The sequence below is a fragment of the Oreochromis aureus genome, linkage group 3 (assembly GCF_013358895.1).
Source record: "Oreochromis aureus strain Israel breed Guangdong linkage group 3, ZZ_aureus, whole genome shotgun sequence".
Classification (NCBI taxonomy): domain Eukaryota; kingdom Metazoa; phylum Chordata; class Actinopteri; order Cichliformes; family Cichlidae; genus Oreochromis; species Oreochromis aureus.
In genome coordinates this window covers 40,765,733-40,789,409 of record NC_052944.1, presented here as the reverse complement: position 1 = coordinate 40,789,409, position 23,677 = coordinate 40,765,733, and the positions used below count along the sequence as shown (strand labels likewise).

General features: G+C 39.5%; 1 protein-coding gene across 1 annotated transcript; it reads right to left on the bottom strand.

Annotated features, from left to right (window-relative positions):
• Positions 1-374: 374 nt before the first annotated feature.
• LOC116311110 (mucin-17-like) lies at positions 375-13,048 on the bottom strand. The gene is made up of 12 exons (XM_039600544.1): positions 12,822-13,048; positions 11,707-11,775; positions 11,434-11,621; positions 11,047-11,184; positions 10,468-10,606; positions 10,050-10,230; positions 9,756-9,897; positions 9,163-9,306; positions 4,253-4,305; positions 3,827-4,162; positions 3,016-3,092; positions 375-951 (listed from the first exon to the last, which is right to left on the bottom strand). Exons 2-12 carry the CDS (start codon positions 11,749-11,751, stop codon positions 841-843), a joined length of 1,554 nt encoding a protein of 517 aa, XP_039456478.1. The 5' UTR covers positions 11,752-11,775; positions 12,822-13,048; the 3' UTR covers positions 375-840.
• Positions 13,049-23,677: the final 10,629 nt, after the last annotated feature.

Below are 23,677 nucleotides of genomic sequence, written 5' to 3'. Positions count from 1 at the left end.
TTTTTTTTACTGTGCTGCAATTGATTATCGGATTAATTGTGCAATAAATTAGTGTCAACTAATTTTTAATCAATTTTTAATCAATCTCCACACAGAATATGCTGTGAATATGAAGGTGGAATATGGGGGAGAGCAGAAGTGCGTTGAAGTTCCACAAAGTGATGAATGAAGGACATGCATATTGTATTGAAGAAATAAGTGATGAGAATGCTGTTATTTATTTGCATTTACCAGCTCACCTATGTCAGACCTTTTGATAAACAAAATTCTAATGAAAGTGAGAACATGTAGATTGTTTTCTTTCAGAAAATGTTTTGAAATTGTGGTGCACAGTTCAGAATAAATGTTTTTCAAAAACCATTGCATCTTTTTAATGTTTATTTCCAAAGGAATTTCTAGAAGTTCAGAACAGTAGAATTTCCACTTTTTAGAATTAATTAGAAGATAACTCTTATGTAGTTAAACTAAAATACTCTTTGAGAGTTAATATATAAACTCTTAACACCTAGTTAGCATTAGTAAGTGTTAAATTATCAACTCCAGATAGATTTGGTGTTTAACACTAAATCAGAGTTAACTTACCAACTCTCCAAAAAGAGTTAAATTAACACTCTCTGGTGTGGACCCATATAGACAATTTAATAGTGTTGAAATCAAATCTGACAGTGTTAATTTTGACATGCTGGATTTGCTGTGTAGCACTGGAGAGTCAGGGTAACATGTTGCTTTTAAAAGCTGCTCTTGAGAAGTGATTGTAATTATTAAAAATGTGTGTTAAAGAACAGTGAAGACTGAACTGCATTCAACAGCTGCCATGAAGAAGCTCCTTAAGCTGCCAGTTCATGTTTTGCCAGTAGAGGGTGCTGCAGTTGGACCAATCTGTGCATTGCTGCTTATTAGTCGGACGATCATGTGTTGGGGCAGCCCTTTGGATATCAGCAAATTTTTGATCTACAGAAAGAAAAAAGGAAGAGAGATATATAATCACCCATCTTTTAGATGTGAGGTTTCTTTAGAAAGGAGCAGCACAGGTTTTACAACTCAGAAACATTTTTTTTTTATGTTGGAGTATGTTCTCGTGTGAAGTAAATTGGGATGAATATTCAGTTTATAGTACGGCCTCGTACAGTCATTTCTCAAAGTGAGATGTTAGACACAGCTCACCCAAACTAATCCTCTATCCAATTCAAACTCTGATTCTTACAATACAGTGATTCTGGTCATCTGGACGTAGCATTTTCAATGGGAGAAAATTATCATCACTCATCCAAGTAACTGAGCGAACAGAGGGAGGAACACTGGTTTGAGTGGGTTAGAGGGTCATCTCCAAATCAACGAGGGGGCCATAGAGTAAATTTTTCACCATCTATTGTTACCAACGTGAACTCAGACAGCCCTTCGGGCAATCTGTTTGTTGTGGTGGAAATTAACTTTTCATTAATTCGACTGCAATCTCTTGCATTTCCCCTGCTTCATTTCTGCTGCTGTCTCTGTGGCTGGTGTGCTCTCTCAGCATATGGCAAATTACTGACACAATATTATTACCAGTCCTTTATTTATCCACGTAAAAAAAATCTCATTGAGATTAAAATCTAATTTCCAAGAGAGACCTGGCATCATGGCAGCAAATATACTGCTTAACAACTTCAGACAACCCCACCGACTGATTCACCACTGTGTCTTTACTCAGTTCTCTTAAGAGTGAGTCGTCTGCTTTGTTTGTTTAGTTACTGTTAAAGAAAATGTGGCGTTGCATTCCCCCCATTTAAAACCTTGTTGAGCTAATGCTAGGCTACCCATCCATCCATCCATTCTCTTCTGCTTATTCTTTTCAGGATCATGGTTCTGGAGCCTATCCCAGCTGTCTTCACTGAAAGCTGAAGTCGCTATCGGTGATTTTATTTATTAAAGAACAGTTTTTGTTATCATTATGACTGAATTCTTTGATTGTTGAGTGAAAGATTTGACTTTTGTAGTTTTGTCCATTTTGAATATTTTTCGTAACTTTTCCTATTTTATGCTAAAACAAAATTTTTAAATTGTTTTGAAGTCATTTGGATTTTTGACCCTGTTGCGCAACACAAAAACAATTAAAGTTTGTTTTTTGAATATTTAAATGTTTCTGGATACTTTTTAATAGCTTTGTTGCTAATTTGATTAATTTTGATGGGACCTAGAAGTATTTTTGATTTTACTACGCTATATTTGTAACAACGCACTACTTTCTGTTGTACCATACTGTTCAACTGATGCTCACAAGGATATGGTACCACAGTGTGTTCAACGCTGCTTTTATGCAGACAGAGGGTTGTAAGTAATCCGGAAAAGTTGGAACACCTGTTGGACCACCAGCTTTCAAGGTTTGACTAACCTCCATTGCTGCAGAACAGCTTTAAATTGTTAACCCATTTTGTGTTTCTCGAAAAGGCTTTTTGGTATAATTCTGAAATGTACATTATTTTTTAGTTTTGGATAACCTTACCTTTTAACCTCTGACAGTTCACCACTTACCTTGGTACTTTTTCAAGCTGTTCATTGGACTTGATTGATTTGAATTGCAATAAATAACTGGAAACATTAGGATGTTCTTAAACCTTTGATGGGTAGTGTACATTCATTAGCTCAACTTCTGTTGTTTGTGTCTTATTCTCACACTCAGGCTCCTAAGCTGAATTTACTTCTGGTCATCAAGAAACTGACCTTATAAAAAATATCGTATTTATAAGGTTGGAAAACCTGCAGTTAGGTGAGACTGAAGGAGTCACTTGGACGCATGATGAAACATTTCTTCCACTGAAAACACTTCACCCAGATGAGCAGAATCAACTTTTTGGGATTTCCTTACCTAGATGATTGATCAAGCATCAATGCATATTAAAGTGTACATTTGAAGAAACACATTTATAGTCAAAAGGTTTTAACAGTTTTAATGCTTCTGTAATTTGTTGTCCATATGGTGCACTTATTTCACGCTCTGATAGCATTTCTGAATAGATACAGTAAGAATTTACTTACCTGTGAAAGGAAGGTATCTCTATCAATTTTAGACAAGTCCACCAAAGAGGTCATCTTCAATTTAAGAACTGTAACATCTAAAAACACAAAGGCGCATTAGAATACATTAGAAATCGCCTAACTGTATTCAGTGCTGAACTAAAATTACTGCAAGTAGTTGCAATGATTAAAGTTTCCAAGCAACCTAATCTCTGCTGATCTTTTTTTAATTCAGACCACATACATTATTTTCTGTTTTGTGGTAGAAATGAGAGTTTCCGCTGTGAATTTTGAGTTTGGTTGTGTTGTCGCTCACATTGTACTTCATGACACATTTGTATTTGTGTATTTTTGCTAAATATTTTGCTAAATGTTTAGAAATTACACATTTTAAAGACTTTTGTGTCACCAAAAATTTGATTTGTGTTTTTTGTCGAAAGAACCCTGTTTGTGTCCACCAAGGCTTATTTAGCTCTACTATTTACTTTCTGCAAGCATCATCATTGTATATTTCTTACTTATGACAACCATTGTGCTTTTGTGGTCTGGTGTAATCACCTGTAATCAGCTCATGCCTTTATTTTGGACTTTGGGTTTTATATGCAGTTAGTCAGTACTGCTAAATTTACTCAATATACCTCCAAAAACCAAGTATTGTGCTGGATTTACACATTCTAAATTGAGAGTATTATGTAGTGATATGAAATTTACATGAAATATTACTTTTTTGGTGTGACCACCAATTCACAGGCATGAACTAAAGTGAGAGTAATATATGTTGCACTGAGACAGAGTAACTCTCTAAACATCATGTCATTTCATTTATACTCACAAGATCGTTCACTGGGTGTAGTTGATGCAGGAAGAGTTTTACTTGAAGTACTAGTAGTAGTTGTTGTAGGTGTAGTAGTTGTTGTAGGTGTAGTAGTTGAAGTGCTGGTAGTAGTTGTTGTAGGTGTAGTAGTTGGTGTACTGGTGGTAGTTGTTGTAGGTGTAGTAGTTGGTGTACTGGTGGTAGTTGTTGTTATAGGTGTAGCAGTTGTTGTAGGTGTAGTAGTTGGTGTACTGGTGGTGGTTGTTGTAGGTGTAATAGTTGTTGTAGGTGTAGTATTTGGTGTATTGGTGGTAGTTGTTGTAGGTGTAGTAGTTGGTGTGGTTGTTATTGGTCCTATGAACAGAATTAGATGTTATAACTCAGTTACACTGGTCCAGTAAATTAGATTTCAATGTGGCTACAATGATGAAGGGCTCTACTCACCGTTTGCAACAGTCACAATGACACATCGAAGCTCGGAGTGATACTTGGTTCCACTGCAGAAATAAGTCAGTGCAATAGATATTGTTATTTAGAGTATGTGAAAAGATTTTGTTTATTATTCAAATATGCTTTGCTTGTGATTGTGTAAACTCTGAATGATGATTCACCCTGATAAAACATGAAACCTTGCCTATGCTTATCAAATGCCTGTGAAGACAAGTTCCTGTGCAAAAAGCAACGGAAAATGCCACTTAAGCAGACGTTTAGTATAGTACAGACAGAATGTTTAGTAAGATATGCATTTGTCAGTTAAGCAATATATTCTGAGAACAGGCGGAGACTGCCTCCGTCTGCTGTGTAACCTACGTGCCTATATAACCTGCAATAAAGAAGAGTACTGTGTGACTCTCCGAGAGTTCACCCATGTACATAGGTATTTTTATATTGTCTCACTGTGTCTCTGTTTTACTTTGGCAGCTTTCTATTTGGGAAATTTTCCCTGACATTTCTTGGTCCTTGAGCCGGATGAGACAGCCTATTTAAAGCAGCTCTCACAGAAAGCACCTCACCAAGTCCCGTCGGTACGAGAAGCCCACGTTGCAACGTTTTACAAGCGGTCCGCACCGTCGGGGGCTGATCAGGTGCATCTGAAGAAACCAGCGCCAAGGTAGGACAGACCACTTTGAGATAATAAAGGTTTGCGCAAAAACGAAAACGAAACTTAAGACTCGTCCAAGACAGACTGGAAGCATTAAGCTCGTCCTGAGGACTGGTAGTCAGCTCGCCCGCAGAGGGTTGGAAGCAGTAAAATAAATATTGAGCTCGTCTAAGAATGATTGGTAGCTCCCCGAAAGGGTAAAAATGGACTCGCCTGTAAGACGGAATTGGTAGTCCTGCGTGGACTCATTCCGCAGTTTAAAAAGGCTGGAAGTCAGGGACTCGCCTGTAAGACGGAATTGGTAGTCCTGCGTGGACTCATTCCGCAGTTTAAAAGGCTGGAAGCACTACGCTCGCTTCAAGGAAGCTGGTAGCGTGAACGTGCGTTAAAACTGTCTGTCTTTTATTGTTTTTTTGGTGGAATAAGTTGATTTCTACAGCACAATAAGGAGGCTGAACTATTCCACTCATTTGTTTACTGTCGGTTGCTGAAGTACTGGCGAATCGAGAAGAAGGTCGTGTTTTATCACATAAAGATGACACCGCTTTTGAGAATAGCTCAAAAGTAGAAGGGCGTGTCAGCCACCTCTTTCTGTTCTCGTGCCAGCGAAAGCGCCGCAGGTGTGTGTGTGTATTACTAAGCGCTAAATAAACAAAGAACTATCAAATAAAATAAATCAAAAATTAAATATGGGAAATAAATCTACAAAACCCGAATTGACTGCAGATGAACAATGGTTAGAGAAAAAATGCCCTGGTGCAGGACAGATAAGCGCAAATAGGTGGAGAAATCCCAAAAAAACAAACTGCACCGCCTGGGAGGGGAACTGTAGCCCTGGCCAAATACAGCAATTAAGCAAATGCCTACACGCAGAGATAGAAAAGACTAGTGGTAAAAAGAAAGTCCTGCGCATGTACGAATACGTAAGTTTCTTTGTACCATGGCAGGAGGAAAGTAAGAAGCGTGAAGAGAAAAGAAACAAAAAGCAAAAACAAAGCACCCTGCCCTCAACAAAAGCAGAGTGGATGACAAAACTACTGGAAAACAAAGAAATAGTTTTGAGCAACCAACTGCCGCGTGATTCTCTCCCAGTCTCTTCCAGGTCCTGCTCACAACACCCACAGCATGTAGGATTGCTGAACGACCCTCGTGGATTCATCAAAGCCACACAAAAAAGGTTGAACCAATCCAAGACCCACCAACATCTCCTTAAAGTGAGTGATAAGTTTAGACTCTGGTCCTCCCCAACCTCTAGTGTTCACTCGGTGGGGGGTAGGGTGATCAGTGGCAACACTCGTGATCCCACTCCTCTGGCTGAGGTCTACTCATTAGAGGCTACGGGTGTGTCTGGTGGTCGAGAAGAGGAGAACACTCACAGGAATGGAGATGCTAGACAAAGAACCCAAGATTCCACTGAGGGAGAAAGGAGAGATGGACATAGACGACGTCAATACTGGACAACAGGATGCCAGCTGACAACAGTCACAACCCTGTGCTTCATGTTTGTGTTCTCAGTGTTCCTGACAATAGCCATCGTATCCATGAACATGACCTGCACCGATAATCCCTGTGATCCCCACTGCCCACAGATTTATCGTCAGTACCCAAATGTGACATGCTCGGAACAAAGCGCTGTCCCTAAACAAGATCATCGCACCACGGAAAAAGTGGAACTGACCCGGAAAAAGCGCAGTTTCTGTAGAGGATACTGCTACGGAGTGGCAGGGGCCAGGAAATATGACAACCCATGTAACCAAACTGCAACCCTGAAGAAGACCGAAGATCTATACCTATGCTACCACAAAACCAGTTTTTCCTCTACAGTATGGATCCCACTAAACTCATTCCACATTGGAGGCCGTCGAGGTAACAAGTGGAACGAATATGACTGGTACCTGTCAAGCACGGACTGGGACCAAGGCTAGGACACAGTCTTCACCTACACTGGCAATGACTGGACCGTAAGAGCCCTGATCAACAGGCTGATAGCAACTGCCATTACACCAGACCCTGTCAGCCCAAGAGAAACTATGACGTTATTAGAACACACTGACACTGACACAGACACTGATGATGAAGCTGATTCAAATGAAGAGATTGATGCCCTGCGCATAACTGTGATGCAACACCGAGTCGCACTGGACATGATTCTGGCTGAAAAAGGAGGACTCTGTATACTCTTTAACAACACATGCTGTACGTACATTCCAGATAATGTTCACTCTTCCAACATGACCGACGCCTTACGCACGCTGAAACAACTCAGGGACGCTCAGCAACAGGACTATGTCACGAACACTGAAGATTGGCTTACCCGGCTGTTGAGTGGTTCCTGGAAATCTCTTTTAATAAAAAGACTGGTTTTTGTAGGAGTTCTTCTACTCCTACTCTGTTGTTTTTACTTGTATTTTGCCATGTGCACAATCAATGATTAATAAAGTTGTTGCAGTTCATGTGCAGGCATACCTGACACTGCCCATGGACGAAGATGATGATAATCCACCTGACACTGAAATGCTGTGATACACCAATGTATGACGTGCTGATTAAAAATGCACTGCAAGAAATCATGCACAGATAATAAACCAATGGTGTTTTAACTAGTGTGAAAGTTAAACAACAGGAGGGAAATGTGAAAAGATTTTGTTTATTATTCAAATATGCTTTGCTTGTGATTGTGTAAACTCTGAATGATGATTCACCCTGATAAAACATGAAACCTTGCCTATGCTTATCAAATGCCTGTGAAGACAAGTTCCTGTGCAAAAAGCAACGGAAAATGCCACTTAAGCAGACGTTTAGTATAGTACAGACAGAATGTTTAGTAAGATATGCATTTGTCAGTTAAGCAATATATTCTGAGAACAGGTGGAGACTGCCTCCGTCTGCTGTGTAACCTACGTGCCTATATAACCTGCAATAAAGAAGAGTACTGTGTGACTCTCCCGAGAGTTCACCCATGTACATAGGTATTTTTTATATTGTCTCACTGTGTCTCTGTTTTACTTTGGCAGCTTTCTATTTGGGAAATTTTCCCCTGACAGAGTACAAAATTATTCTTTATGTTGTTTCACATCATCTTTCCTTTCAAGTATACCAGTATACCTGTTCAACACTCCTTAACATAAAAATTAAAAGTAAAGGTAAATCTGATGCTTGGCTAAAAACTTATCTTGAGAGGCGAAGATATTTATCTGTAAAATGTGTGTTAAAGAACAGTCAAGTCAAAACTTCTCAAACAAGGTAAATGTGATCACAATGCAATAAACATGGCAAAAAAAATTAAACCAACTTGTAGCTGGTTTGCAAAATAACCTGAGTGAGAGATGTCAAAGCAAACAATGATAAAGTTTCATTATACAGGCCTTTGATGCCATGGTAACTTCAAGTCAATTAACTACTGACGCTTTGTATATTAATTGAGCATGCTTTCACAACATGGTGGTTTTCAAACAAGCTGCTTTCTCATTGTTATTCACACTGAGGTGCTATTTTAGGACAACCCTGTCAGTTGGCTCAGCTGGTACAGCAGTGGCTCAATCCCCAGCTCCTTCTGTCCATGTGCCAAAGTTTCGTGATACTGAGCCAAAGCATCCATGTGAATGTTAGATAGAAAGTACTTAGCTATAAATAAAAGCGCTGTATGAACATGTTTTACATGACACATGTCTGTGTGTACGTATGATAGGGTGAATGAGACTTGTACTAGAAAGTGCTTTGTGCTCAAAATTGAATAGAAAGATGTTATATTCTTCTTGTTTCAGCTGCACCTTTTACTGGTCACTACAGCAGAAGATTTACCTCCATCTCACTCTGTTTCTAACATCCTCCTCTGTCACACCAACCCTCTGGATGTCCTCCTTCACTACATCAATGAATCTTCTTCAGTTTTTTCTCTCTTCTTCTCTTTCTATTTGAAGGTCCCAGTGAGCATCCATATTCATTTACTTGATAAATCCATGATCTTCTACCCATGTTCTTGTTGTCCTTTGTTTCCATATCTAACATCTGTTTTTCTCTTGTTATCAAGTTCCTGGTTTTCATTTTACCTTCTGACTACAATTGTAATCTCAAAAGATAAAAAATATTTATTGACTGAAAAGACAGCTAACTACCTTTTAATGACTGAACAATCCTCACAACAGGAAACACGTCAAATAACATAAAAATTGTATCTTTAAAAGAATTTATTCACTGAATTTCAGCTGTTTTCCCATATAGATTTCTACAGAGTAGGATACATGAGACTAACTTGAAAACTGCCTGGACAACAAAACAGATGGGGAGGCTTTGTCCGTCTTCTCTCTCAGATGGTGTCCATCTCAGGGTGAACTGTCCTGGTCCTGATGTACTGCTGGTTAAATTGTACGGCCCGCTGTAGAGCAGCTCAGAGATCCTTCAACAAACAAAATCAAAAACTTGTCAACATTCTTTTTTCCAAAATCTCTCCGTCTGCAAAAGGAGCATATTTCTTTTTGTTTCCCAACTAGAGCACAGCCATGTTTTTTTGGGTTTTTTTTTTTTTAAACTAACCAACTATGGAAGTGTTTCATGTTGCCTTACTTTCAAAGTTTACTGTTTTTTTTACCTAATCTTTTTGTATTAATGCCCTTAATTTGACCTCTGACTGTAATCTTGTACATCAGCATTGGAGATTTTAATACTAAAGATCCTGTCAGATATGTAACCTAATAAACTAAAGCATATTTAAAATTTGCACGTCACTCATTTCTATTGGATTCATGACTTGTAGGCCTATATTTCATATCTACCCAGAGGCTCCCTTGAATTAAATATTTTAACTTTTATATATTCAGACAAAGTCTTTAACTGTGTTTTACTTACGTGGAGTTAAGTGCCTGTGCAGTGATGTTAATTTCCAGAGTCTGACTGACATTGTTGTAGAGCTGAGCTCCGTTGGCTGGTGTTGGAGGAAGAAACTTGGGCAGAAAGAGTCCTTCTGTGCAGGATGGCACTGCAGGATCAACTGGAAGAATACAGAGAAGTTAAGGGGACTTTCACAGGCTATTTTCACAGGTGATCAAACACCTATGTGTATCAGGCCTTGCACCAATTTAATATTCAACAGCAGCAGCTCTTTAGTGCCATCAATTCAAGATATTGAAACCTTATTGGTACCTTTCAAAGCAAATTGAATCGGTATTTTGCTGATGGCATCGTTGGTAGTTATTGTTGTTTGTGTCCTGTTGGTTTGAGTCAGAGTGATGGTCTGTCTGGGGAAGTCCTCCATCACCAGCTGTACTACATACGAACCTTCATTACTGCTGCTGGTGGGGCTGAATGACAGAGTACAAGAGGACTGCAAGAGGACGAAAATGGGCTTGAAGTCAAAATAACCAAAATTTTTCCTGTTACGTAATTAAATTCAAGGCTATAAATAAATGCCACTTGTTTTGGACAAACTTTTACTTCTTCCAAATTGATGTGAATTGTAATTCAATTAAAAAATTTTGCATCACAACACTGCGTGACTGTCTGTGCCAGCTATCAGTCTTTGCCTGTCTCATCTGACATGAGAGTAACAATCATTGCTCACCGATGAAAGGCTGAGGACAGACGGTGGAGTGCAGGGGTTACACTCTGAGAGTGAGGAGTTTCCATATCTGCATTTAACTTTGTCTCCATCAGGGTCAAACATCAACAGGTTGAAATCTCTCTGACAGTTTGAAGGAACTCTGAGAGAGAAACAAAGATTTTAGCTGTATTTGCTGTATTCATTTCAATGTAAAGAACAGGTGATAATTATTTTAAATTAATTTGAAAATGAAAGGGATGAATGTAAAATATGAATGATAAATGGCCTGTATTTGTATAGCGCTTTACACTACATTCAGTCATCCACCCATGCACACACTGGTGATGGCAAGCTGCATTGTAGCCACAATGTCAGTGTCAGACGAGGCTGCCGGACACTGGCGCCACCGGGCCCTCTGACCACCACCAGTAGGGTGAAGTGTCTTGCCCAAGGACACAACGACCGAGACTGTCGGAGCTGGGGCTCGAACCGGCATTCTTCCGATTACAAGACAAACTGCCAACTCTTGAGCCACGGTCGCCCTGCGAATATAAAAGAAAACTAGGTTTACAAACATAGACACACATTAAATGGGCTTACCTCACAACTGGTAGGATGGTGGTCTGGGGTGATGTGTTGGCTTTGCCGGTGTCGGAGCGGTTCCTCAGTTCCACCCGAGTCACAGCTCTCCATGATGAAATGCCATTGACGTTAGATATCCATGCATTACTATTCAACCTTTAGTGAAAATTAATCAGAAATTCAGTTTTCAAACTCTGAACATAACATGTTGTAGTAAATTATTAGTTTATCTTAGCTCCAATACAGCAGAGCTGATCATTAATATAATTCTTCACTCCTCTAAAACACTATTTTTAGTTTAGCCATTGACGTTTTGGGGAAAATTTTGTTTTGTTGCACATCAATGACAATTTAAAAATGTTTTTACAGATTCCAAATGACTTTTTCATGTTGTTGTACACTCACCAAAGCTCAAACGGAGTGTTGCTGGAAACCTGTCGAGTCATGATTCCCTCTCTCTGACACCAGTCTCCACTGCTCTCCTGTTTTACCACATATAGTGTGTGGGTTCCAGTCCCACAGTCACCACTGAGGCAACTCCAAGTGTCAAACTCTGTGCATTGATGGAAGTTCAGCTTATACCGAAGGGTCACCTGTAGAGTTACAGCCACAAAGTGTTTACCTAACATTTTAAATTTTTCACGTACCTAAATTATTTTAGAAAGAAAATGTACGTACTGTGACAGATCCATCTGCAAAAGTGTCCTTTGGGTAGTAGGTCATGACTGTGCCTAAAAAATGTGAAGCCTGAGTGCCGCAAACCATCAGCAGCACCAACAATGTCACAGAGAGCGACATGATGAATGTGTGTCTCTGCACAAAGGCAGAAATCACTGAGAACATGAACACCTGTACTTCCAAAGACAACCACACTATCACTCTCTGTCCTTTTGTCTGATGTTTTTTCCCACACAGAAGTTGATTCAGTTTGTAAACCAGAAAATTACCTGGAATGAGGAAACATCTATTAGAACAGAGGTTGCCAAAGTTTGGGGCCCGCCCCCTAAGGGGGGCCCAGAGCCATTACAAGGGGGGCACGGTATGAAAAAAAAAAAAAAGAACTCTTGGACACTGCTAGCATAATGGTCAGGTTTTTGACGGGACTCCCACACAAACACAAAGCAGGAGATGTAGCATTGCCAAATATGTTTCCAAACCAATTTTCTTCCAACCCAAGGACTAGAAAATCAGACTAGAAATCATTTTATGAAACAAAAGGGATTTCTGTGCACAACAGATCACAGAGGGTTGAACCTCCATGCTTCATTAATGTCTGTTGTGCACATTTGGATGCATGTGGGAATATATGCATTCTAAAATGCTTTCCTTAAGAGGTGAAACATGTCAAACCACAATGGATATTTCCCATTCTGCAAACTGCTGCTAAATGGTTTAAGCTTGTTTGTCCTGGTGCTGGTCTTTGGGTAACCTGTATGAATTCCGGGCATTGTTATAAACAGCACATTCAAAATACTGAAATTTTCTGTTGTGTCTTACAGGAAAGTTGGAAACATTAGGACCTTTTCAACAAAGTCATTTGCATTCATAGGTTAACTTTGCAAGATATTTCTGTTTACTCTGTGATGACCTTAAACATCTCCCAAGTAAATCATCTCTCAGGACACTGTGAAGCCAGCTACAGTCATAGAAACATTTATTTAATATATTAGATAAACTGATCTAATAAAGTAGAATCTTTAGAAAATCACATTAAAGTCTGACGCTAGCATTATACTCAATGTTTGCTGTACATTTCATTTCTAAATAAAGGATTATCAGTGTGTTGTACTCACAGTTTGCTGTCCAGTCCGGAGAGCTGTTCAGAGAGTTGTTATCAGATCTGGATTACAGTGAAGAGCTGAGCTGACTGTGAATCAAACAGAGAGCTGTTGTTTTTACACTTTTTGGCTACAAACTAATGAATATGCAAAATGTATAGCCAGTGGAAGAATGAAAATGTCTTCCTCCTCAAACAGGCCAAACAAGGAAACAACCCTACTTTAAATGAAAGATTATATATGCCTGGATGATCTCAGCTGGTAACAGCTGTAACCATTTGTCTGGAATTAGATAAACAGAAAGCTGATCTCCTTCTCCTTTCTCCTTTCACTTGCTCAAGTCTTCCAATCAAAAGCCAGTATTCCTGACTTCCATGTGATGTTGCAGAGGTGCATCAACCACGATGGCCTCACACTATTTTGTGGGTCAATAGGGGAAATTTTCTCGGGGACAGCTACCAGAGAGTTTTTAACTACCTTTGGAGAGAGGAAATAATCAGATTAAAGAGGTGTGAAAGCAAATAGTTAAGAGGAAGAAAAGCCTTTTTTAACTGTTTCACTCATACTCACAGAACTTTATGGGCCTGTTCAGCATTAATATAAAACCAGAAATGTTCTGTTTGATTTAACTCTTAACTCTGAAACATGTGATGGAAAGTTTTAACTCAGACCGAATGCCCATCGTCTTAAGATAACAAGTAGTTAAAACTAATCTCTTTGTCTTTTGTCATTGAAGAGTTCAGCTAAATGGTAGCAGACAGCTCCTTTCGGGGGGGGGGAAGGGTTGGGAAAACATGCTGCTTTGCTCTTTGGCTGTAAATCCCTGTTCTCTTTCATGGCAGAATTATCTACATATCCATATATATTACAGGTGTATTTCAGAGAAGTGAGTTCATGGAACCAGATTTTAGCTTGGCAAATCTTCAAGTAACTCAGAATTTTCCTACCCACGCTGTATATGTTGGGGATGGACTGCTGCTAAACTACACTAAACTAGGATATTGTCAGGAGGTGAAAGGTGAGCTCCTCAGTCCCACTGACACAACTTGTGTAGCAAAAGCAGAGTGTGGGGATGACTCACCTCATTGTGGCTGAGACTTAAAAACTCTCCCCTAGGATAGACGAGGTTCATCCTGATGTTTGTCCCATTAATCTGCTGGTCAGAACCAAATATACTAACAGAGTATCACCTTATCTGTGTGTGGAGCAGAGAATTAGTTAGGCATCGAAAAAAATCAGCTACCCAAACACACAGTAGCGTTTATAACACAAAGTACTGAGTTGCACAGCACAACACTCATCAAAAGCTGTTTTTTTTTTTTAAGAAGTTGATAAATTAAGGACAAACTGGATATTTTGGATAAAATAAACAAAGATGCTGCAGGTGCAGCAGGAGTACAGTTGGGATTGGAAAATTTTCTGATTTGCATTGGACGCCACCATGTCCTTATGGTAGAGACCACAGAGGAAGTGGATTCATGGGGAAAACACTAGCATCCAGAGCTAGGCTTCAATAACATCAGATGTATTTAGAAAGTGACCATCAACTGTAACTGCTCTGGAATTATTTCCTGAAAAACACAACAAACCATTGTACAGCAGTTACACCACTATGCAAATGGTTTGGAGCACAGACAAAATGAAGCCTTCAACAAACGCAAAGAAACCAAAATCATCAGGATAAATACAGGAAACCTGAAGCTGAATAACAGGGCTGTGCAGAGATGTTTTTGAGCAGGTATTCACAGTTAAAAACGGGCACATAGAACCAGGTTGAAGAACTACAACACACATTCACCAATAATCTAATATGGAATCGCATCATACTTTATCACTGTCATCAGGTGGGGACAATGCAAAGCAAACTTAGCCTGTTTTACCTGATGGGTGCAATGTTACTGTTGAGGTATTGCTGCTGCTCCTGCTGCTGACAGTGCTAAAAGGCAGGGCTGTGTTGACCTGAGACTGTAGACTGTTAAAAGTCCACAGGATAGATGGGAGCTGGTTAAACAAGTGTTATGAGATAATAATAAAATGCAAAAATTACAAGGTGACAACGCTTGAAGCCATTGGACAACAAAACTGTGAGAAATAAACTAACCTGTGAATATGAATCACTCTCTTCCTCCTTCCATCTCCTCATCTCATCTATCACTCTCCACTTGCTGTCCATCTGAGAACAAGGCACAATTTACTACTACAATGGTCTATTATTTAATTATCCACTCTTAAAAACTCTTGCACCCAATCCATAATAAAGCAATAATAGAAAAATGTTATAGAACCAAAACATTGTAGGTGTGTTTATTATTGTTTTTATACTTGAATGCCTCTTCAATGCAATAACTGGTACATGTGTTATTGTTACATGTGCTCTTTTTAATCCAGCTGGTGAGGGAGCCACTGCCTTTAGCAGCCTCACACAGCTCCTGTTGTCACTGTTTCCTCCTCATGTCCTTACAAGGCATAATGTTTAAAAAAAATCTATACACATAAAACATGCGCACGCACACACACACACACACATACATCTACATACACTGACTCAGAATGAAGAGAAACACACACCTGAACAGATGTGCACTCGTTGATTGAGTGAGAGATGACACACACACACACCTAAATCGAAATGCTTATTCACTGAGAAGTGATCCACACACATACACATGCACACGCTCGTGCAATGAAGAGTGATGCACACACACATCCTGATGCAATGAAGAATGCTTTGCTAACAAATGCTTGTGCTGATACGCAAAATGCTGCACACAAACATCCAAATACATAATTTTTATAAGAAGCCATTGATTACTTAGAATGTGTTTTATGTCACCCAGAGGGCATTTATGTATATTTAAGGGACAAGGTCTAAAACAGTTTGGTTATGAAAACAATGTCTGCATGTGATGTCTGTGTACGGCTGCTCAAGGCCTTGACTGAATTGTTTACAGTGCTTGACACAGCCTGATGAGGAGCAGTGGTACAGAGTGAAAATGATGAACTAATGGTGTGAGTTTTATTTCGGAGCGCCACATTTTCTGTGATTGAGATTTAATTCAAGGAGGAACAAAAGGTGTTACGGCACCTGAGGTTCTCATTCCCACACAATATTGTCCCAGCAGGAAGCAAAACTTTCCTGTGAATTTCTGGTTGATTTTTGGGTTTGCTTAGCATTAGGTTGATTTTATCAGTGAGGTTTGGATTGTTTTCTTTCTCTAAGAGAGAGAGAGATGGTTTTATGCTTGGACATGTCTGCAACGGGCCCTAGTATTTGGTATTTTATTAGTATTTGATTGGTTACGTTTGTTTTTGATTTTGTTACAGTGCACTGAGATAAGAAAATCTGGGAGGTGTGATCCACCGGTGGTGATATTTTGTGAGTTCATGATTTAACAATCAGCTCTTTAAACCAGGCCTGAGAGATTGAAATTTAGAGCGCTATGAAATATTCTTACTGAAAACAGTCACAAAGTGTGTTTCTCAATGATTATAATGGGCTTTGGAGAAATGCACTTATATGGGACACTGATCACAGGAGAAGTCCTGAGTCTAAAAGGATTGCAGCGAGTCAATCCAGTCAAAAAAACAAGGAATTGTTTTCCTTTAAAATGATGACGTCATCTTGCTGGTGATGGATGCTCGAATAGATTGCGCGTGAGACTCCACTCAGCAATATCTGGTATGAATGTGTGTGAATGAATGCATGTGACTGGACTGTGACGGACTGACGACTAAAAGTTTTAACTGACTTGATACTGAGGCAAAAACTGTACTGACTTTAGGATTAGTAAATGTCCACAAACCATTCACCCAGCCTGTAAGAGAGGGGTGGATGCTTTGTCTTGCTTTGTTTTGTTTTTGCAGGAGCAGGAAGATAACAGAGACTGGAGGGGGAGACTGTAGCTTCACATGAGAGTGTGGAACTGCAGACTGAACCCTTTGGTTGCTAATTTTGAGTTAGTGATGTTTGCATTAAGAAAACTGTGTTTTATTAGTTGTGTTTCGATTAATGTATCACATTACATTGTTGGGAAGTGTCAAATGCTACAGTGGAGAAAATATGTTACTATTAACCATAGCAGGCCACTGTAAAAAGTCAATTAACTTTTATAGAGGAAAAAGCCAAAACTTTAACAATATCTATAAATAACAGGGGAATGGTAGACTTGTCACATTCAAAATAGAGATATGCAATAACAGACACTGGTCCATGTGATTTAGGTTCTCCCTTGAAATAGTCGATAATTTAAAAAAAGTAGAATAGAACCGACAGGGACATATGATAGGATGTGGTACTGCACAAGAACAAGAGCAAGCTAAAGAAAGAGAAAACTATTGTGTTTAGTTCTGATAAATTCAAATTAAAATGTACCATTACACTCAGAGGATCAATATGAAATCGAATATATGCAAATTTTGTATGAAGTACATGACTGATAATTGTTCTGTCCTGAGCTTTTGTTTTTACAGCACCCACTTAACCACACCAACAGTTTTTCGCCACCAAAGGAGGGTAATTGCGAATATTCAAGGGAGGAATATCACCAAAAGTGGGAAAGGTAAGCCTCGATGGGGGTGATAACACCATAAAATTCACTTATGGTTAAAATTTGACATCAAACCTAAAAATTCCCAAAATTTAGAGACAGGGTGGAGATCTAGATGAACATAATGTAGCAAACCACATAAGGATGGAAGGTTGGAAGCTCTGGATGGGCCAGTTACAAGGCCATGGAAGGAGGATGGAAGGAGGATAGACATTATTAAATGAGGAGAAGGAATTTTCTGGGATTGAAGGTCCTCTGGGTGAGTGGTTGACTAAAGCATGCATAAAATAATCATTTTGTTATTGAATGTTAATTGATTGATAATTGGCCACATTTACAGCTGTATTGACTTGTTGTGGACACAATCTAATTAATGTTTAAGTACTCTAATTAACAGATTGAAAATAGTGAGGGAAAAACAGTGGGTAAAAAGGGAGTTACGAATGTGAACTTAATATTAACACACAGATTTTGTTTCTAGGCAATTCTGTGGATGCAGGCTCTGGGCAGAGCCAGGAGTTTAACAGATCTAAGATGATAATTAAATTGATTTCGTTCCCTAACACAGGATGTCAAGGCTGAAGCAATGACACTGGAGAGGAGAATTTCTGATACTTTCTGAGATATGATGTCACTAACCTTTTCTTTTAATTTTCGAACTCCGATGAATTGACACATGGGAGTGTGTCAAAAAGGGGGAAGTTGAGTTTGAACATCAAACAATGGTTATATGAACATGTTATGACTTTATTTGTGGGTTTAATAATTTAGGTATGGTAAAACTTAAGCTTATAATGTGTTCGAATTAAAAATGGTTAATTTGTTTTTGATTTCTTTTACTAAGCTAAGCGGTTATAATAATTTTCATACACACATTGCAAATGTGCTCATAATGAGTTGGCACTCAGTCTTCTAAAGGTCGTAAGCTTCGTTCGGCGTGATGTCCGGACTGATATATTGTAGGAAATGACTTTGAGTGCAGAGGGGTAAATGCAAACACGCTTACACACACATAGACTATGATTAGAATAAGTCCCTGGGTCAGAGAGTCCCGAACATGATATGCTAAACCAAATTTGCGTCACTGGAAGATCAATGGACAATAACGTTAGATTATAAAGGCTAGGCAGAGAGGTGTTTTGGTTTTCTGCCTTACAGAGAAAGGAACAGACACCAGACGAGGTCACAGAGATACGAGGATCCTTCGCAGCAGAGACAGACATGGAGACTCCCAAGACAGCAACCGGGGTCAAGTGTCATGGCGTTTGGGCCCCAGCTAGTCACCTCGAGGAGATGGATCCCATAAACACAGCAATAACACCATGAAGGGGTTGGCGAAAAACTAGGAACACCAGACCAACGAGGTTCGAGAGGCTCTTGGTAAAAAGGGGGACACGGCGGTGACCCCAGAATACACAGATCGTTGTTTGAAAATCGGGGCAGAATAATCCCCTGATCTGTGCAACGACTGAAGGGTGGTCTAACCCCTGAGGTCGAAGAAAGAAGAGCAGAGAATCACCCGAATGGAAGACACTGGTAGCTGCAACAATAAAACAAAGGTTAAAAGCTCCTTGAACAGAGGTTCTAGTCTGAGTACGTTTGAAGGGTATAAGGTGGCACCAAAATGGGGGTGGGAAACTGGAGCACCAAAATAAAGCTGTGGGAGAACTGGGGAGTGATGGGAGTGTCATGTGTACCTATTATTGTTGTTGTAATCATAGTTTTTCTTGCATCTGAACTGCGCAAACACAGTGGTCATCTCACATATGGTCCACCCGTTAAAGGGGGACAAAGGGCCTCAGGGGTAAGAAGAAATGAACCCTGCAACACTGGATTGCAAGGTGTAAGTGATCTCTTTAAAAAGAGATCAAAAGGGGGAATTGTGAGATTATCATATTATCTTATGTCATGTTATACCCCTAATTAAAGATGGTGAAAATATTACATTTGTTAAACTGATTTGTATTACATTAGACTGCTGATTTATTGTGAATGAATGATATTGTTTTATGATGCATTATACTGCTGAGTTAGAAGAAATACTGTGTTTAGAGAGTCATGGCCTTATTCGTCTGATTAAAAGAGAACAGAGCATACCGGGGAGGTTTTCTGCCCCATCTCAGCAGCAGGAGGAGATAAAACAGGGAGCCAAGGGCGCCACTTAGGCGCCGTGTGAGAGAAAGAATGTGAATATTTAGGCTTTTATGACTAGGTGGGGGCCACTAGAGGCTATAAGAGTTTGAGTAATGCTCCACCATTTTGAGATTTACAGCTGATGTTGCAGCGTACATCTCCCACGCGCGTGTGTTCAATTAAAATCATTGTTTGACCGACTCTTCTGGATCATTGTTGTTTTTGTGCTCACCCTCAATATTTGAACCCTTAACCCTAAAACAAAACAAGTTTACTCTAAATTGATGTTTAACAGTAAAAAAAAAAAGTTTTTATGTTTTCTCCATAAAGTGTACGTAAATATCTAGTTTCAACTGTGAATATACTGCTGTGTATTGAAATTCCTCTTGTTTTATATACTGAACAACATACAAAGCATAATATATAGAATAACATCTACCAGAGTTTTTTCTTTCAATTCAATTCAATTCAATTTTATTTATATAGCGCCAAATCACAACAAAAGTCGCCTCAAGGCGCTTTATATTGTACAATAGATCGCACAATAATAAATACAGAGAAAAACCCCAACAATCATATGACCCCTATGAGCAAGCACTTTGGCGACAGTGGGAAGGAAAACTCCCTTTAACAGGAAGAAACCTCCGGCAGAACCAGGCTCAGGGAGGCGGCCATCTGCTGCGACCGGTTGGGGTGAGAGAAGGAAAACAGGATAAAGACATGCTGTGGAAGAGAGACAGAGATTAATAACAGATATGATTCGATGGAGAGAGGTCTATTAACACATAGTGAGTGAGAAAGGTGACTGGAAAGGAAAAACTCAATGCATCATGGGAATCCCCGGCAGCCTACGTCTATTGCAGCGTAACTAAGGGAAGATTCAGGGTCACCTGGTCCAGCCCTAACTATATGCTTTAGCAAAAAGGAAAGTTTTAAGCCTAATCTTGAAAGTAGAGATAGTGTCTGTCTCCCGAATCCAAACTGGAAGCTGGTTCCACAGAAGAGGGGCCTGAAAACTGAAGGCTCTGCCTCCCATTCTACTTTTAAATACTCTAGGGACAGCAAGTAGGCCTGCAGAGCGAGAGCGAAGTGCTCTAATAGGGTGATATGGTACTACAAGGTCATTAAGATAAGATGGGGCCTGATTATTTAAGACCTTGTATGTGAGGAGCAGGATTTTGAATTCAATTCTGGATTTAACAGGAAGCCAATGAAGGGAAGCCAAAACAGGAGAAATATGCTCTCTCTTTCTAGTCCCTGTCAGGACTCTTGCTGCAGCATTTTGGATTAGCTGAAGACTTTTCAGAGAGTTTTTAGGACATCCTGATGATAGTGAATTACAGTAGTCCAGCCTGGAAGTAATAAATGCATGAACTAGTTTTTCAGCATCACTCTGAGACAGGATATTTCTAATTTTAGAGATGTTGTGAAAATGGAAGAAAGCAGTCTTACATATTTGTTTAATATGTGCATTGAAGGACATGTCCCGGTCAAAAATGACTCCAAGGTTCCTCACAGTGTTACTGGAGGCCAAGGTAATGCCATCCAGAGTAAGAATCTGTTTAGATACCATATTTCTAAGATTTTCAGGGCCGAGTACAATAACCTCAGTTTTATCTGAATTAAGAAGCAGAAAGATAGCAGCCATCCAGGTCTTTATGTCTTTAAGGCATTCCTGCAGTTTAACTAATTGGTCTGTGATACCTGGCTTCATGGATAGATAGAGCTGCGTGTCATCTGAAATAATAAATAGAATTGGTCCTAGCACTGAACCCTGTGGAACACCATAATTGACCTTAGTGGGTGAAGAGGACTCTCCATTTACATGTACAAATTGAAGTCTATTAGATAGATATGATACAAACCACTGCAGTGCAGTACCTGTAATACCTACAGCATGTTCTAATCGCTCTAATAGGATATTATGGTCAACAGTATCGAACGCAGCACTAAGGTCTAGCAGGACAAGCACAGAGATGAGTCCACTATCAGAGGCCATAAGAAGATCATTTGTAACCTTCACTAAAGTGGTTTCTGTGCTGTGATGAGCTCTGAAACCTGACTGAAACTCTTCAAATAAGCCATTCCTCTGCAGATGATCTGTTAGCTGTTTGACAACTACCCTTTCAAGGATTTTTGATATGAAAGGAAGGTTGGAGATTGGCCTATAATTAGCTAAGACAGCTGGGTCTAGAGATGGCTTTTTAAGTAAAGGTTTAACTACAGCCACCTTGAAGGCCTGTGGTACATAGCCGATTATTAGAGATAGGTTGATCATATTTAAGATTGATGAATTAATTAATGGCAGGACTTCTTTGAGCAGTTTTGTAGGAATGGGGTCTAAAAGACACGTTGATGGTTTGGAGGAATTAATTATTGAAGTTAACTCAGAAAGATCAATTGGAGAAAAAGAGTCTAACTTAACATCAATGGTACTAAAAGTAGCTGTAGATGATATTACATCTGTGGGATGATTATTGGTAATTTTTCTCTAATGATAAAAATCTTATTTGTGAAGAAGTTCATGAAGTCATTACTAGTTAACGTTAAAGGGATTGTTGGCTCAGTAGAGCTCTGACTTTTGTCAGCCTGGCTACAGTGCTGAAGAGAAACCTGGGGTTGTTCTTATTTTCTTCAATCAGTGACGAATAGTAAGATGTTCTGGCTTTTATGGAGGGCTTTCTTATAAAGCAGCAAACTATTTCTCCAGGCTAAATGATGATCCTCTAAATTTGTGACACGCCATTTCCTCTCCAGCTTACGAGTTATCTGCTTTAGGCTACGTGTTTGAGAATTATACCACGGAGTCAGGGACTTTGGATTTGAGGCCTTAGTTTTCACAGGAGCTACAGTATCCAGAGTCGCACGTAGTGAGGAGGTAAAATTTTAACAAGATAATCGACCTCTGTTGGAGTAGCGTTCAGGTAGCTGCTCTGCTCTATGTTGGTACAGGGCATTGAAGATGATAACAGTGGGTAGATTATATTCTTAAACTTAGTTACAGCACTTTCAGAAAGACATCTACTTTGATAAAGTCTACTCTCCACTGCTGTGTAATCAATTATTGTAAATGTAAATGTTATCAGGAAATGATCAGACAGCAGAGGGTTTTCAGGAAACACTGTTAAATGTTCAGTTTCTATGCCATATGTTAAAACAAGATCTAGAGTGTGATTAAAGTGGTGGGTGGGTTCTTTTACATTTTGAGAGAAGCCAATTGAGTCTAATAACAGATTAAATGCGATGTTGAGGCTGTCATTTTTAGCATCTACATGGATGTTAAAATCACCCACAATAATTATTTTATCTGAGCTGAGAACTAAATCAGATAAAAGTCTGAGAAATCAGAGAGAAACTCTGTGTAAGGCCCAGGTGGACGATAGATGATAACAAGTAAGACTGGTTTCTGAGCTTTACAGCTGGGGTGGACGAGGCTAAGCATCAGGCTTTCAAATGAATTAAAAGTCTGTCTTGGTCTTTCGTTAATTAATAGGCTGGTGTGAAAAATTGCTGCCACACCGCCCCCTCGGCCTGTGCTTCGAGATTTCTGGTAGTTAGAATGACTCGGCGGTGTTGATTCATTTAAACTAACATAATCATCCTGCTGCAACCAGGTTTCTGTAAGGCAGAGTAAATCGATTTGTTGATCAATTATTAAGTCATGTACTAACAGAGACTTGGAGGAGAGAGACCTAATATTTAATAATCCACATTTCATTGTTTTACTCTTTGGTTCAGATGTGGATACTGTATTGTTCTTTCTTTTTGATTTTTTATGTTTAAATTGTTTATTGCTGGTTTTTAGTTTGTTTTTTGTCTTTTTGGGAGCTGACACAGTCTCAATGGAGACGGGTTTCTGGGGGGGTAGCAGGAGGAGAGAAGCTGCAGAGAGGCGTGTAAGACTGCAACTCTGCTTCCTGGTCCCAACTCTGGATAGTCATATTTTGGGGGGTTTAATAAATTGGTCCATATTTCTAGAAATGAGAGCTGCTCCATCCAAAGTGGGATGGATGCCGTCTCTCCTAACAAGACCAGGTTTCCTCCAGAAGGTTTGCCAATTATCTATGAAGCCCACATCGTTTCTGGGACGTCACACCACTCAGACAGCCAGCAATTTAAGGAGAACATGCGGCTAAACATGTCACTCCTGGTCTGATTGGGGAGGGGACCAGAGAAAACTACAGAGTCCGA

Coding starts and splice junctions, on each gene's coding strand:
- LOC116311110 (XM_039600544.1), bottom strand. CDS start 11,751: ATGACCTACTACCCAAAGGACACTTTTGCAGATGGATCTGTCACA. Junction 11,622..11,706: donor TTGCAGATGGATCTGTCACA/GTACGTACATTT, acceptor GTAACTCTACAG/GTGACCCTTCGGTATAAGCT. Junction 9,307..9,755: donor GCACAGGCACTTAACTCCAC/GTAAGTAAAACA, acceptor TGTTTGTTGAAG/GATCTCTGAGCTGCTCTACA.